Source organism: Podarcis cretensis, assembly GCF_951804945.1.
Source record: "Podarcis cretensis genome assembly, chromosome: Z".
In the NCBI taxonomy this organism is placed as follows: domain Eukaryota; kingdom Metazoa; phylum Chordata; class Lepidosauria; order Squamata; family Lacertidae; genus Podarcis; species Podarcis cretensis.
In genome coordinates, this window is record NC_137184.1 from 51,238,338 (window position 1) to 51,251,517 (window position 13,180).

At 50.7% G+C, this 13,180-nt stretch overlaps 1 protein-coding gene across 4 annotated transcripts; it reads left to right on the forward strand.

Moving 5' to 3' along the window:
- Positions 1-7,343: 7,343 nt before the first annotated feature.
- Positions 7,344-9,647, forward strand: LOC307208290 (trypsin-like). 4 transcript variants are annotated; one of them, XM_079962954.1, is made up of 4 exons: positions 7,344-7,450; positions 7,683-7,936; positions 8,312-8,451; positions 9,470-9,647. In XM_079962954.1, exons 2-4 carry the CDS (start codon positions 7,693-7,695, stop codon positions 9,617-9,619), a joined length of 534 nt encoding a protein of 177 aa, XP_079819080.1. In that variant the 5' UTR covers positions 7,344-7,450; positions 7,683-7,692; the 3' UTR covers positions 9,620-9,647. The 4 variants fall into 4 exon arrangements, with proteins under 4 accessions (XP_079819080.1, XP_079819081.1, XP_079819079.1 ...); XM_079962955.1 differs by having other exon boundaries at positions 7,351-7,450; positions 7,680-7,936; XM_079962953.1 differs by lacking the exon at positions 7,344-7,450 and having other exon boundaries at positions 7,515-7,936.
- The last annotated feature ends 3,533 nt before the right edge of the window (positions 9,648-13,180 follow it).

The window sequence follows — 13,180 nt, forward strand, 5'->3', positions numbered from 1 at the left end:
TCGCTCTCCGATGGAGGCGTGGCCAACCCTGACTCATCTTCTCTCGCTGGTGGTGCATATGTGGGCTCTGATACCTGGGACTCCTCCCCCCCACTATGCTCTGGTGGGGAAGCTGGTCCTGATTTCCAACTGCTGCTCTGGGAGTCCCCGCTGGCCCCTTGCTTCTGGGGTGTCCCCCTTGGGTCCCCCCTTGCCCTGCCCATCGGCGCCCCCTTCTGTGAATCTTCCGATTCGCTGGAGAGGCTCATGGAATCTATCGGGCTGCTGTCATCTTCTCCTACGCTGCCCTCGGATTGCTCCCCCTCGCTCTCCATCTCCTCTCCTCCCTGCGCTCCCGCTGAGTCCCTGACAACGTCCAACCAAAGCAAAAAGGTGTTTTGGGTTCCATCCACTTAAAAAGAAAGACGATAAATCTCTGATTGGTTTTGTAGCAAATTGGTGTTTTTGGGGTTAGAATGCACATTCACCCAAAAATCTCAGAATGAAATGTTTCTCAACAGCCCTAATCAAGCATAGGTGTTTTGGTTCCATCTCAATAGAAAGCAGACGAAAAGGTTTGCATTGTTCTTTCCATGTTCTTTCCACCCACAAATAGCAAAGCGAAGTGTAATGAGCCTAAACCTACCCAAACAGGTTGTTTTGCGTTCCAGCTACATAGAAAGAAGAATCTTGGATTTCGCTTATTTCATGTCTTGTTCTTAGGTGTTAATGCACATTAACCCAGAAATCGCAAAGTATGTCTAATGAGGCCAAAATAACACAAGACCGTCTTTTCGCTTCCATATGCGTAGAAAGAAGACGAATAAGCTTTGATTGGGCTTACTTCAATTCGCATGGTGTTTTATGGGTGTGCACCAGAATCACGTCCAACCAAAGCAAAAAGGTGTTTTGGGTTCCATCCACTTAAAAAGAAAGAAGATAAAGCTCTGATTGGTTTTGTTGCAAATTGGTGTTTTTGGGGTTAGAATGCACATTTACCCAAAAATCTCAGTGAATTGTTTCTTAACAGCCCTAATCAAGCATAGGTGTTTTGGTTCCATCTCAATAGAAAGCAGACGAAAAGGTTTGCATTGTTCTTTCCATGTTCTTTCCACCCACAAATAGCAAAGCGAAGTGTAATGAGCCTAAACAAACCCAGGTTGTTTTGCGTTCCAGCTACATAGAAAGAAGAATCTTGGATTTCGCTTATTTCAAATCGTGTTCCTTTGTGTTAATGCACTGTCAGGGACTCAGCGGGAGTGCAGGGAGGAGAGGAGATGGAAAGCGAGGGGGAGCAATCCGAGGGCAGCGTAGGAGAATATGACAGCAGCCCGATAGATTCCATGAGCCTCTCCAGCGAATCGGAAGATTCACAGAAGGGGGCGCCGATGGGCAGGGCAAGGGGCGACCCAAGGGGGACACCCCAGAAGCAAGGGGCCAGCGGGGACTCCCAGAGCAGCGGTTGGAAGTCAGGACCAGCTTCCCCACCGGAGCGTAGTGGGGGGGAGGAGTCCCAGGTGTCAGAGCCCACATATGCACCACCAGCGAGAGAAGAAGAGTCAGGGTTGACCACGCCTCCATCGGAGAGCGAGTTAACGGTTAAGAGGAAAGTTGCAGGCTGGGCGTGCGCGCCAAGTTCAAAGGTACAGGCGAGCGGCACAGAAGGTAGCCCGGATAGGGAACCAGGTCCTAAAGCCCGCCGGAAGGAGGGGCAAGAATCGTCAGAGTCAGCGTCAGAGGAGTCTAGGACGGATGAGACCCTAGCGGGCAGGAGGGCCCAGAGGAGAAAGGAACTTAGGAAGAGGTGGAGCAAAGCGAGAGTCTTAAGCTGGTGTGGAGGGGGAGGAGACTCAGACAGGACTTCGCCGGTCTAAGGTCGGGACGTAGAGCTGCACCCTGCGGCTTTAAAATGGAGACTGAATCTCAATAAAGACTTTTGTACATAACTACCGCCTAGCGTTGGTCCTCTGTGAGCTGGGACCTGGAGGCAGCTCTGACAGTAAGTCCTGTCTCACATTTCAAAGAACCTCGCAACATGAGAGGACGCAGCGAGGGGCGAAGATAGGTGCTTCGCGAGCTCACAAAAGCAGCACAAGATGACTACAGAAGAACGACTGGCAGCTTTGCAAGATGCCGTGGTACAACTCAACGCAGAAATACGAGTGGCAAGGAGGAGAGAAGAGGAATCAGATGCTGTCTGCAAGGATCTGCAAAACAGGTTGGAAATGTTGACTAAACAGGGGCCACCGGGAGCCAAATCAGAAGGGATCGGGCTCGGGAAGAGAGGGGGGAGCCTGGTGTCGCATTTCGATGGGAGTCTGCAGCAATATCCTAACTTCAGAGCAGACGTAGTTTTTGCGCTAAAGTTGCTGGAGAAGGACTTTAGAGATGAGCAGGAGAAAGTAGGCTTCATACTAACGCATCTCCATGGAGAAGCTAAAGCATGGTTACGCAATCTGTGGAGAGATAATGATCCAGCCCTCCAAAACGCAAAAGCCTTCATTAAGGCGATGGACGATTGTTTTTTATCGGAGATAGATGTGGATGTCGCTAGAAAAGAGATTCACGGTCTGAAACAAGGCAGAGCCACTGTAAGGCAATATCATTCCCGCTTTTTTGCATTGGTCAACGCGCTGGGATGGGAAAAGAACTCAGCGTCCGTCAGGGACCTGTTCTGGGAGGGGCTCAACGGGGCTGTGAAAGACGAAATCGCAAGGGGGGAGAGGCCACGGAGCACTCAAGAAGTGGTCCAGAAGGCGCTGACGATTGGTGTGCGGCTGGAAGAACGTCCCTGGAGCAAAGATGAAGGGCGTTGGGGACGCACGCCAGCAAGGGCACCTCCTTTCTTTCCCAGAGACTCAGCGCGCGCTCAATCCACGCCTCCACTGGGAGGGGGAGAGGAGCCGATGGAGATAGGTGGTGCCAAGGCTCAGTCAGCGACCAGAGCCCTCACACCAGGAGCAGCCAAGGTGAAGCCTCCTAGAGGGAACAGGAAGTGTTACATCTGCGAAAGTGCTCAGCATATGGCAAAAGAGTGCCCCCAGAGGCTCCACAAGCACAATGCAGCCTCAGCAAAAGTAACAGAAGCAGCTCAGCAGAGGGAACCGCAGCAGGGAAACGACGAAGTCTGGCTGGAAGCAGAGCCGCTGGGGCCCAGCCAGACGAATCAGTGAAGCAGTCCCCAGGAATCTTACAGCCCACAGACCCCCTCCCGCCCAAACCAGTGGTGCAGCTCACCGCAACACTCCAGCTTCCCAATGGGCTCACCATGGAAGTGCCTATTACCATTGACTCTGGTAGCAATGCAGACTTTATGGGGGTGGATTTCATCAAGCAACATAGCATAGCGCTCCTGCCTGCCACGATGCCCCTGAAAGTAGTGACAGTCGATGGAAGAGAATTGCTGGGGGGACAGGTGGTACAGCAAACGCCGCCAATGGTGATGCGCATTGGAAATCACCGCGAAGTCATCAGCTTCAACGTCACCCAACTGTCAGACACGCCCATAGTGTTGGGCATGAGCTGGTTGGACAGGCACAGCCCGGCATTGGCATGGTACCAGCGTAAATTGACCTTCTGCTCCTCCTACTGCGCAGAACATTGCATCATGACTAACCAGGAGGACGAGGGGCAAGAGGATGACCCACAGCTACAACTGGGCATGCTGCAAGCTGTACCCGACAAGTACAAGGCGTTTTTGGAGGTCTTCTGCGAGAAGGAAGCGGACAAGCTGCCTCCCCACAGACCCTACGACTGCAAGATTGACCTCCTGCTGGGGGCAACGCTGCCGACCGGAAAACTGTACTCCATGTCTGAAGACGAACTGCAAGAGCTCAGGGAGTTCATAGATCACAATTTGAAGCGGGGATTCATCCGAGAATCCAAAGCAGTGGGGGGCAGTCCTGTGTTCTTTGTGAAGAAGAAGGACACGCCCCAGAAGAGGCTTGTAGTTGATTTCAGAATTTTAAATTCGAAAACCAAGCCCACGGCTTTCCCGATGCCCAAGATCGACGACTTGCTCGCGACGGTGAGGAAGGGACGCATCTTCACCAAGCTGGATCTACGAGGGGCGTACAATCTTATACGCATGCGGGAGGGCGACGAGTGGAAGACGGCCATGTTCACGCCCTTGGGCACCTATGAGTATAGGGTTATGCCCTTCGGTTTACAAAATGGCTCCCACTGCTTCCAAGCATTCATGCATCACGTGTTAGCGGGGCTCCTCTACAAGAAGTGTGTCTGCTTCCTGGACGACATTCTGATCTTCTCGGAATCGCAGGAGGCTCACGAGGGAGATGTCAAGGAAGTCCTGCAAAGACTACGGGAGCACAGGCTTTACGCCAAGCTGGAGAAATGCCAGTTCGACATGACGGAGGTGGATTTCCTGGGCTACAAGCTGTCCGACAAGGGAATCGCCATGGACAGCGCCAAGGTACGATCAGTACTGGACTGGAAGAGCCCGCGCAATCGGAAGGAGGTCCAGAGGTTTGTCGGCTTTGCTAACTTTTATCGCAAGTTCATCAAGGGTTTCGCTATGCAGACGGCGGCCATCACGGACACCCTCAGCTCCAAGAAGAAGAAGTTCATCTGGACGGAGCAGGCGGAGCAGTCCTTTCAGAAACTCAAGCGTCTTTTCGCTTCCGAGGAACAACTGCTGCATGTGAACCCCAGCAAGCCCATGAGGGTGGAGACGGATGCCTCCGACAGAGCCGTGGGGGCAGTCCTCTTGCAGCGAGACCCGCAAGGGGATTGGAGGCCGTGTGCTTTCTACTCCAGGAAACTCAGCAAGTCGGAGCAGAACTACACCATCTGGGACAGAGAGTTGCTGGCCATTCATGCAGCATTCAAGGCGTGGCGGCACTTCCTCATCGGAGCCAAACACACGGTGCAAGTTCGCACGGACCATAAGAACCTGGAGTACTGGCGCACGGCGCGGTTCCTGAACCAGAGACACATCCGCTGGGCGGAGTTCTTTGCGGATTTCGACTTCAGGATAGAATATATCCCCGGAGACAACAACGTCATGGCTGATGCGCTATCCAGGAAGCCGCAGTATCTGGAGGAAGCAGCACCGGTAGCGGCCAAACACATTTTCGCACCCAAGGCGTGGGCATGCGCTTCTGCCACAGTAGACCTGGAAGCGATACGGCGCGAGCTGCGAACAGATTCCTTCGCGCGCTCCAAGATGGAGGAGGTGCGCAGCGGCACGGCAAAGGACGACGAGTTCCAGATACGCGACGGACTGCTCCTCCGCAAGGGGGCCATCTACGTACCGGGAGATGAACTCCGCGCGACAGTACTGCAACAGCTACACGACGCACCCAGCGCCGGACATTTCGGCAAGGAAAAGACGGTGGAATTAGTAGCCAGAGACTTTTGGTGGCCCAAGATGCGGGGAGAAGTCGCGGAATACGTCACGAGGTGCGACACCTGCCAAAGGGCCAAGCCAGTACACAGACCGCCGGCGGGACTGTTAGAACCGCTACAGACCCCGTAAAATGGAGACTGAATCTCAATAAAGACTTTTGTACATAACTACAGCCTAGCGTTGGTCCTCTGTGAGCTGGGACCTGGAGGCAGCTCTGACAACAGTGTTTTGTTATTTTGGTCTCATTACATACACTTTGCGATTACAGGGTCAATGTGCATTTACACGATAGAAAACTACTTGAAATATGCGACATCCAAGATTCTTCTTTCTATGTAGATGGAACCCAAAACAACCTGTTTTGCCCAAATGAAACATAGTCATTTTGGTTCCAATCGAATACAAAAAGGACGAATAAGCTTTAATTTTTCTTTCGTTGTTCATTCACCCACAAATAGCAAAGTGAAGTGTAATAAGTCTAAAGAAGGCAAAACCCAGACCTGACTCTCCAGTGCTCCTGTCCCCGCCCGGCTTTTTGTTTCGGACCTCGCCCCGCTCCTTGTGGACTGATTCCAGGCTAGTGACCCAGGACCGGACTTTGACTACTCCTACGGTAACCTTCCCCCCGGGATCAGCACACTTGGACTCCATTGCTGCACTGCTGTGGGGAACAAACCCCTCTTGGTTGACCACGTTGTTAGATCTGGACTCCTTCCATCCAAATTCAGGTGTAGATATGTCAATATATCATATTTCTTAAAGCTACAACAGCCTCCTCCATGCCTTCATTCTCAAGGGAAAACAGACCCTGGGTACTCCCCTGGAATCTTGCCAAACCTCAGCAGAGATTGTGGGTGGCATCCAACCAACAGGTGTTATATAGTTGTATTTATTTTGTGGAAAGATAACAAAGCAGTTCTGGTATGTTTCAGGGACTTTGCTCTCTTAGTTATTAAGCTGGCATTTGGGAATGCTACAGGCAAAGTTTTCCAGGCCCCCATATGCACCAGGCATCTTCCATATAAAAGACTGAGAGCCAGTGTGGTGTAGTGGTTAAGAGCGGTAGTCTCGTAATCTGGGGAACCGGGTTCGCGTCTCCGCTCCTCCACATGCAGCTGCTGGGTGACCTTGGGCCAGTCACACTTCTCTGAAGTCTCTCTGCCCCACTCCCTGCCACCAAGAGCCATCCCTCCCTTCAGACATCTTTTGAAAACTTTAATGTTTAGAGAAGCCTTTGTAACATGAATCTTCTTTCATAGTATTGTAGAGTTGGAAGGGACCCCTAGGGCCATCTAGTTCAATCCCCTGCAATGCAGGAATCTCAACTCTGTTAACTAATTAGCATTTATTGGCATTTTAATGATGTTTTCATGCTGATTTTATTCTCATATATAATAATACACATATACAGTACATATATATGGTTGTAAGAAAATAAATTAACAGCTCATATCAGAATAATCAAAAGCAGTCAATTATTTGGGCTGATTGTACAAAGAGGAAATGTCACTATTACATGGGGCAAACTAGCAGTGTACTATATAGTTACTTGTTATAGTTACTATAGTCTACAATAGTCTATAATAATACATTATGATCTTTCCTGTGGTTTAAAACTGTGGCTTTTATTTTAGCAGTATGGGTGATGGTATGTAGAACTCTGGCAGAAATTAATCAGGAACAGTTGCCAGCCAAACTTACTTGCAATATGAGACCAGTAATTCAAAGGATTCCTATGCAGGGAGATGGAGTTGGAAAGCAGGATATGGTGGCAAAAAGTTGAGCCTTTGTTTACTAGCAGGAAGAGATTGCATGCAGTGCCCTCATCTAGCTACCGTAGTCTGGCTGACAGATGTCATGTGATAGGCTGGATACCATTTCCTGAGTTCACAAGGCCACATTGCATTTTAGCATGTTCCTAACCATTGAAAAAGTCTTGATTTTTACCTCTACCAATTATATATTGAGCTGTTGCAGCTGCTGAGAAGTTGGTTGGCAAGATTCTGTGCCGTGGTAAGTCTCCCTCCAGTCAGTGCACCATGTCTGCAGTGGGGCCCTCATCAGCCAAGAATGGGTGTTGTCCTCAGCTCAGTGCAGCAGGAGGTGAGTATAAGCCTGCTTCACACCCTTTGCACACAATCTGTCCCCCACAGGGAATAAAGTCCATTCTCTGTTGTTGGCTGCTCTGTTCTCATTTGAAATAGGAGGGCAACTTGTGCATTTGACTGCCTGCCCACAAGAATCCTTGAGGGTGAGCAAGGAATCTTTCAACCCAGGCTGAGGCAGAAAAACTCTAGGGAGAACACTATTAACCCACCTGCTCTTCTTCCAGCAGCCCAGACCACATGGAGGTCTGGCTTGGCCTACAAGTCCCTGAGACTCTTCCTAAGGAGAAGCAACAGGTCATTGCTGCTGCCAAGCTGGTCCCTCATAAGCAGTTCAACAACTACACACTGGACTATGACATCATGCTCATCAAGCTTGCACAACCAGCTGTCCTGGGTGAGCTAGTGCAGCCCATCAGTTTGCCCAGCCAATGTGCCATAGCTGGGACCCAGTGCCTGGCTTCAGAATGGATCAGCAGCAACTGTGAGTACAGAGAGGGTGGTGCTGAGAGACTAACCAGGACCAGCAACAACTGTGACAGACTGGAGCAGGGGGCTGCTGGAAGATGCCCCTCTTCGTGGCCTTGGGGGATTATGGTTGGGATGCGCAAGGGGGCACTGAAGTTCCTTAGTGATGCATGGGATAAATGACACCATGCAAAAAAGGGAAGGGTAGATGAACGGCAAATGGGAGGGAGGCACCAACAATACATTGTTCTATGATAGATTCATGACAGGTGGCAGTGCCCCCTTGAAGCAGAAAGAGCTCAAGGAGAGAGGGGTGAGGCCTGAGCATAAGAGTCTCCCTCCTGCCTTGCCCCAGGTAGCTGCTCAGGATCAACATATTTTGGGCTTACAGCTGATGGAACAGACAACCTTCTGCAGTGCTCCTACCTTCCAGTCACATCTGATGCCACGTGCAGCAATGTCTACCCAGGACGGTTCACTGAATGGATGCTTTGTGCTGGACAGCTGAACAGCAGCCAAGATGCCTGCAAGGTGAGGCTCTTTTTACTGGCAAGTCCAGTGATGGGGGGGGGGGAGCAGACAAGCAGAGGCATACCTTGACTCACTTGTGATCTTGGCCAGAAGCTGTATCAGTACATGTGAAGCTGGGAGAGACCATGGACCAGAAACTCCAAAAGTTTGCTTTTTGTCACCTTTCATGCTCTGCCTGTGATTTTCTCTATGACCATCAGGACTGCTCTTCTTCCTCTCTCCCTCCCTCTCTTCCTGCAACTCTCACCTGCTGTCTCTATCTTTCTTCTATCCAAGCACCACTTGGCATTCCACTCACAGTTCCAATAGCACCACTGGCCAACCTGGGAGATGGTCCTGCAGGGCTGATGAGATGGGTGCCTAGAGGAGCCTGCATGCCTTGCCTGGCCTCCCAGATGGGCATGTGTGCTCCTAGCCACTCCAAGCCATAGGTGAGAGGTATGGTTTTGGTGGCCCCCTGAGCCTGCACTTTTTGGTGGGAGGTAAGGTTGTATAGGTGTCCCTGACTTTGAGTTCAGTAACATGGTCTAATTATATGTATCCACACACACCATATAGATGAATGCTTCCCTTCAGACTAGAGCTGTCTCCAACCAAATCACTCACAAGCACAAGCATTCTCCATAGGCAGGCTAGTAGCTTACTGGCCAGACATTAACCAGAACTAAACAACAAAGCATAATATATTTGAAAAGTACAATAAAAAGCCATGTGCCAAATCCTCCCCATATCAAAGTTAAATAGCATTTATGTCATTCCCACATTCTTGAGAGGGCCAGAGGGGCTGTAAGCGCAAGCGCACACCCACCCCAACGAAAAGGGAAATTCTCCAACTGCAAGAGCCAACCTCTTGGGACCACTCAGGAGGTACTTGTGGCTGGGGAAAGCCTCACACAGCTCCCTCTCTCCTGCTGCAGGCAGTGCTCCGGGGCCTGAGAGTTCAAATAACGACAGTGAGAAATTGCCATGATTTGATCCTGTCCCCTGGAGAGTCCCAAAGCTGTTGTCTGTGTCTTAGGGAGATGTGGGCAGCCCCCTTGTGTGTGAAGAAGCCCTCCAAGGACTGCTGTCCTGGAAGAAAAGCTGCAGTGAAGAGAACTGGCTGGGGCTGTACACCAAGGTCTGCATCTTTGAAGACTGGATCCACTACACAATTGCCAACAACTGAAGAGCAATAAAGCCAGATTGAGCTCTGACCTGGTATCTTGCTGCTCTGAGAAAGACCCTGTGATCTGGCACCACCAGCAATGCAATGACTATACAGGCCTGGTTACTATGGAAGAGAAGGCTTCTAGGAAGTCCACCCCCCAGTCTGCCCACCACCAGAGGGGTCATGGCTGAGGCAAGGGAGCAGAATCAAATGATTTGCTCCCTCACTCCTCAGCTTCCGGCACACCTCCTGGAATGGCTTGATTTCACATTATGGTAGATGTTGGTTAGGTTTTACCATGTAGGTGAGGGAATATATTAACTATATTTTATTCCTCCACAAACCTGGCCAACAGACAAAACATCAGCTTATTGCTTGTGTTTAGAAGCACAGTGCCGAGCATCTTAAACAGTAAAAACAAAAGCCTTTAGGCTGATCTCCCCCTTCTGTTACCATGTAAACAGGTCACCGACTGAAAAGTATGGTTAAAACATATAGTTTGCTCACAGTCAAGCACCTGTCCTTAGCAACAACAGCAGTAAAAATAAATGCAGGTAAAATACTTGTATTTACAGTGAAAGCAGCCTCAGGCATGAGCCTGATGCTGGAGCAAGCAGATACAAGTCTTCTCCCATCGGCTGGTTGGAGAGAGAGAGAGAGAGAGAGAGAGAGAGAGAGAGAGAGAGAAGGAACAGAAAATACTTCTTTTCTTCTTCCCTACCAAGAGAGGAGGGGAAATGAAATAACACAGAGCCTTCTCTACCAATTGCATTGATCTGAGTCCACCTAACAGCAATACTGCTCTGTGATTTTAATCCCCACACATGCTTACTAGTAAGAATATGCATTTTTAGATTTGATTTCTAAACTCCCACAATATTCACTCCATGGAGCAGTTTCGTTAGCATCCCAGCCTTCCATGGCCTAACACAGTCAAAGCTCCATGAAAGAACCTCCCACACCAGCACCCACCTAGAGCTGGCTCTGAAGTCTGCTTGTTTGTGAAGTGAGGCACTTGGGGTGCCCAGAGGCCCGACCCCTCCAACGGATGTAAGTTGCAGAGCTGCTGATTTCCATACCCCCTAAGGTACCTGTCAGAGCTGCCTCCAGGTCCCAGCTCACAGAGGACCAACGCTAGGCTGTAGTTATGTACAAAAGTCTTTATTGAGGTTCAGTTTCCATTTTAAAGCCGCAGCGTGCAGCTCTACGTCTCAACCTTAGACCGGCGAAGTCCCGTCTGAGTCTCCTCCCCTTCCACACCAGTTTAAGACCCTCGCCTTGCTCCCCCTCTTCCTAAGTTCCTTTCTCCTCTGGGCCCTCCTGCCCGCTAGGGTCTCATCCTTCCTGGACTCCTCTGACGCTGACCCTGACGATTCTTGCCCCTCCTTCCGGCGGGCTTTAGGACCTGGTTCCCTATCCGGGCTACCTTCTGTGCCGCTCGCCTGTACCTTTGAACTTGGCGCGCGCGCCCAGCCTGCAACTTTCCTCTTGACCGTTAACTCGCTCTCCGATGGAGGCGTGGTCAACCCTGACTCATCTTCTCTCGCTGGTGGTGCATATGTGGGCTCTGACACCTGGGACTCCTCCCCCCCACTACGCTCTGGTGGGGAAGCTGGTCCTGATTTCCAACTGCTGCTCTGGGAGTCCCCGCTGGCCCCTTGCTTCTGGGGTGTCCCCCTTGGGTCGCCCCTTGCCCTGCCCATCGGCGCCCCCTTCTGTGAATCTTCCGATTCGCTGGAGAGGCTCATGGAATCTATCGGGCTGCTGTCATATTCTCCTACGCTGCCCTCGGATTGCTCCCCCTCGCTCTCCATCTCCTCTCCTCCCTGCTATCCCGCTGAGTCCCTGACAGTACCCATTTCACACACCCCTCTGCGACGTCACTGTTTCTGCCAAGAAAGTGCCTGGTAGGTTGAGGCACAACCTCTTCAGTTCTTTGCTCTTCGTCAAAACTGGCTACAATTATACTTAAGGAGGCCATCCAACAGTCCCTTGCCTGAGCTAAGCCAAGCCCCCTTGCCCACCTCACCAGCTTCTTCCCATCATTGCCAACCACAGAGATGCCAACTGAGAGTGCCCACAAATGGCAAGTTTAGTTGAGTGTGCTCATACGCTATGTCACTGCACTGAATGGTGTGCAAAGCAGCCTGAAACAAAGACCAACTGATTATCAAAACACAGCATCCTTGGAGGTTGCTACTGCTGCTGAAAGCTCTTAACTCTGTCCCTTGATAAAAACAGGATTATGACAGGAGGGATGCATTCCATTGTCTCTGCAGGCAAGGGCAGAGGAAGGGGGTGCGGTGGTTGTGTGCCACCCTGGGTGTCACCACTGAGGAGGGTGACAAAATGCTGGGCGGCACTCACCACGAGGCCTGCAGCATGCCCAAACCACCAGTGGTCAGGACCTCATTAGCAGGACCAGTGGTCAGGGATGGTAGGCCTTGTATTCCCACAACATTGGGTGACCCAAGGTGGAGAAAGGCTGCTCTGCACTGACTGGCAACCACTCTCTATCTCACACGAGGAGAGATACCTGGGTGCATTGGGTTCGCTGATGCATTTGGTGCAGAAGTTTCCCCTACGCACGTCGCTCTCTCTGTGGTCTTTGTGGTCTTTAAGAACAGGCGAAAAAGTCCACTGCCAGTCCTTTGGCAAACACACAGGGCAGAAGTGAAACCAATTGAATCATCTGAAGCAAACTTAACAATAATACAAGGCTATGGCTATATGCACACTAACTTGAAATGAATTTTGTTGAGATCAATGTGACATTTTGGAACCTGGGTGAAACTACCCTGATACGGGCAAGTCAGCATAGAGGTCTTTTTTTGGTTTTGTCTTTTGTCTTTACATGGAATGGCTGCAGGTCTGTCCTGCACATTTGTCTGGAAGCAAGTCCCAAATTTATGGGTTCAGGGAAAGACCCAAATAAAAATATCTATGCCAATCCAGGCTATTTGCCACAGAAAGGCCTTCATTTGGCACCAACACCCAAGCTAAACACTCTGTCAGCTTGCCTCAGATTCTAGAGAATTGTAGGCTTCAGAGATCCCCAAGGGTCATCCAGTCCACCCCCTGCAATGCAGGAAGTACACTTTGATTGCAACTGACACTCACTCACTGTTGCTCATGAGCACCAGAAGCAGGTGTTGTCCCCTTCCAACGAAAACCCAATCTGTTTTTGGAGATCTGCACACACCTCCCCAGGTTGGGCAGGTGGCCATGTTTCCATTTCACTATTTCATGAAAAGTATGTGTTGCTTGATTGTAGAACAAAAAACCTCAAAGCAGTTTACAAAACCAGCAAAAGCACAGGCAAGCGCAGCAAAATCCTTGGCAGTGAGCATGGGGGGGGGGGGCAGGGGGCAACGTGGGATTTTCACTTGAGTAAATGCAGGACAGGATGCCAGTATGGCTGAGAAGCATAGCTCTTGCAGGGGGACCTCCATGGACAGATGCAACCTAGCAGGGAATGGGCTAGGCTGGGGAGGGGGGGTGAGCGAAGACCAGAAGCTTAACGCTGTGATGCAGCAGCAGCAACAGCAGCAGCAGCAGCAAAAAAGGCGAATGCTCTTC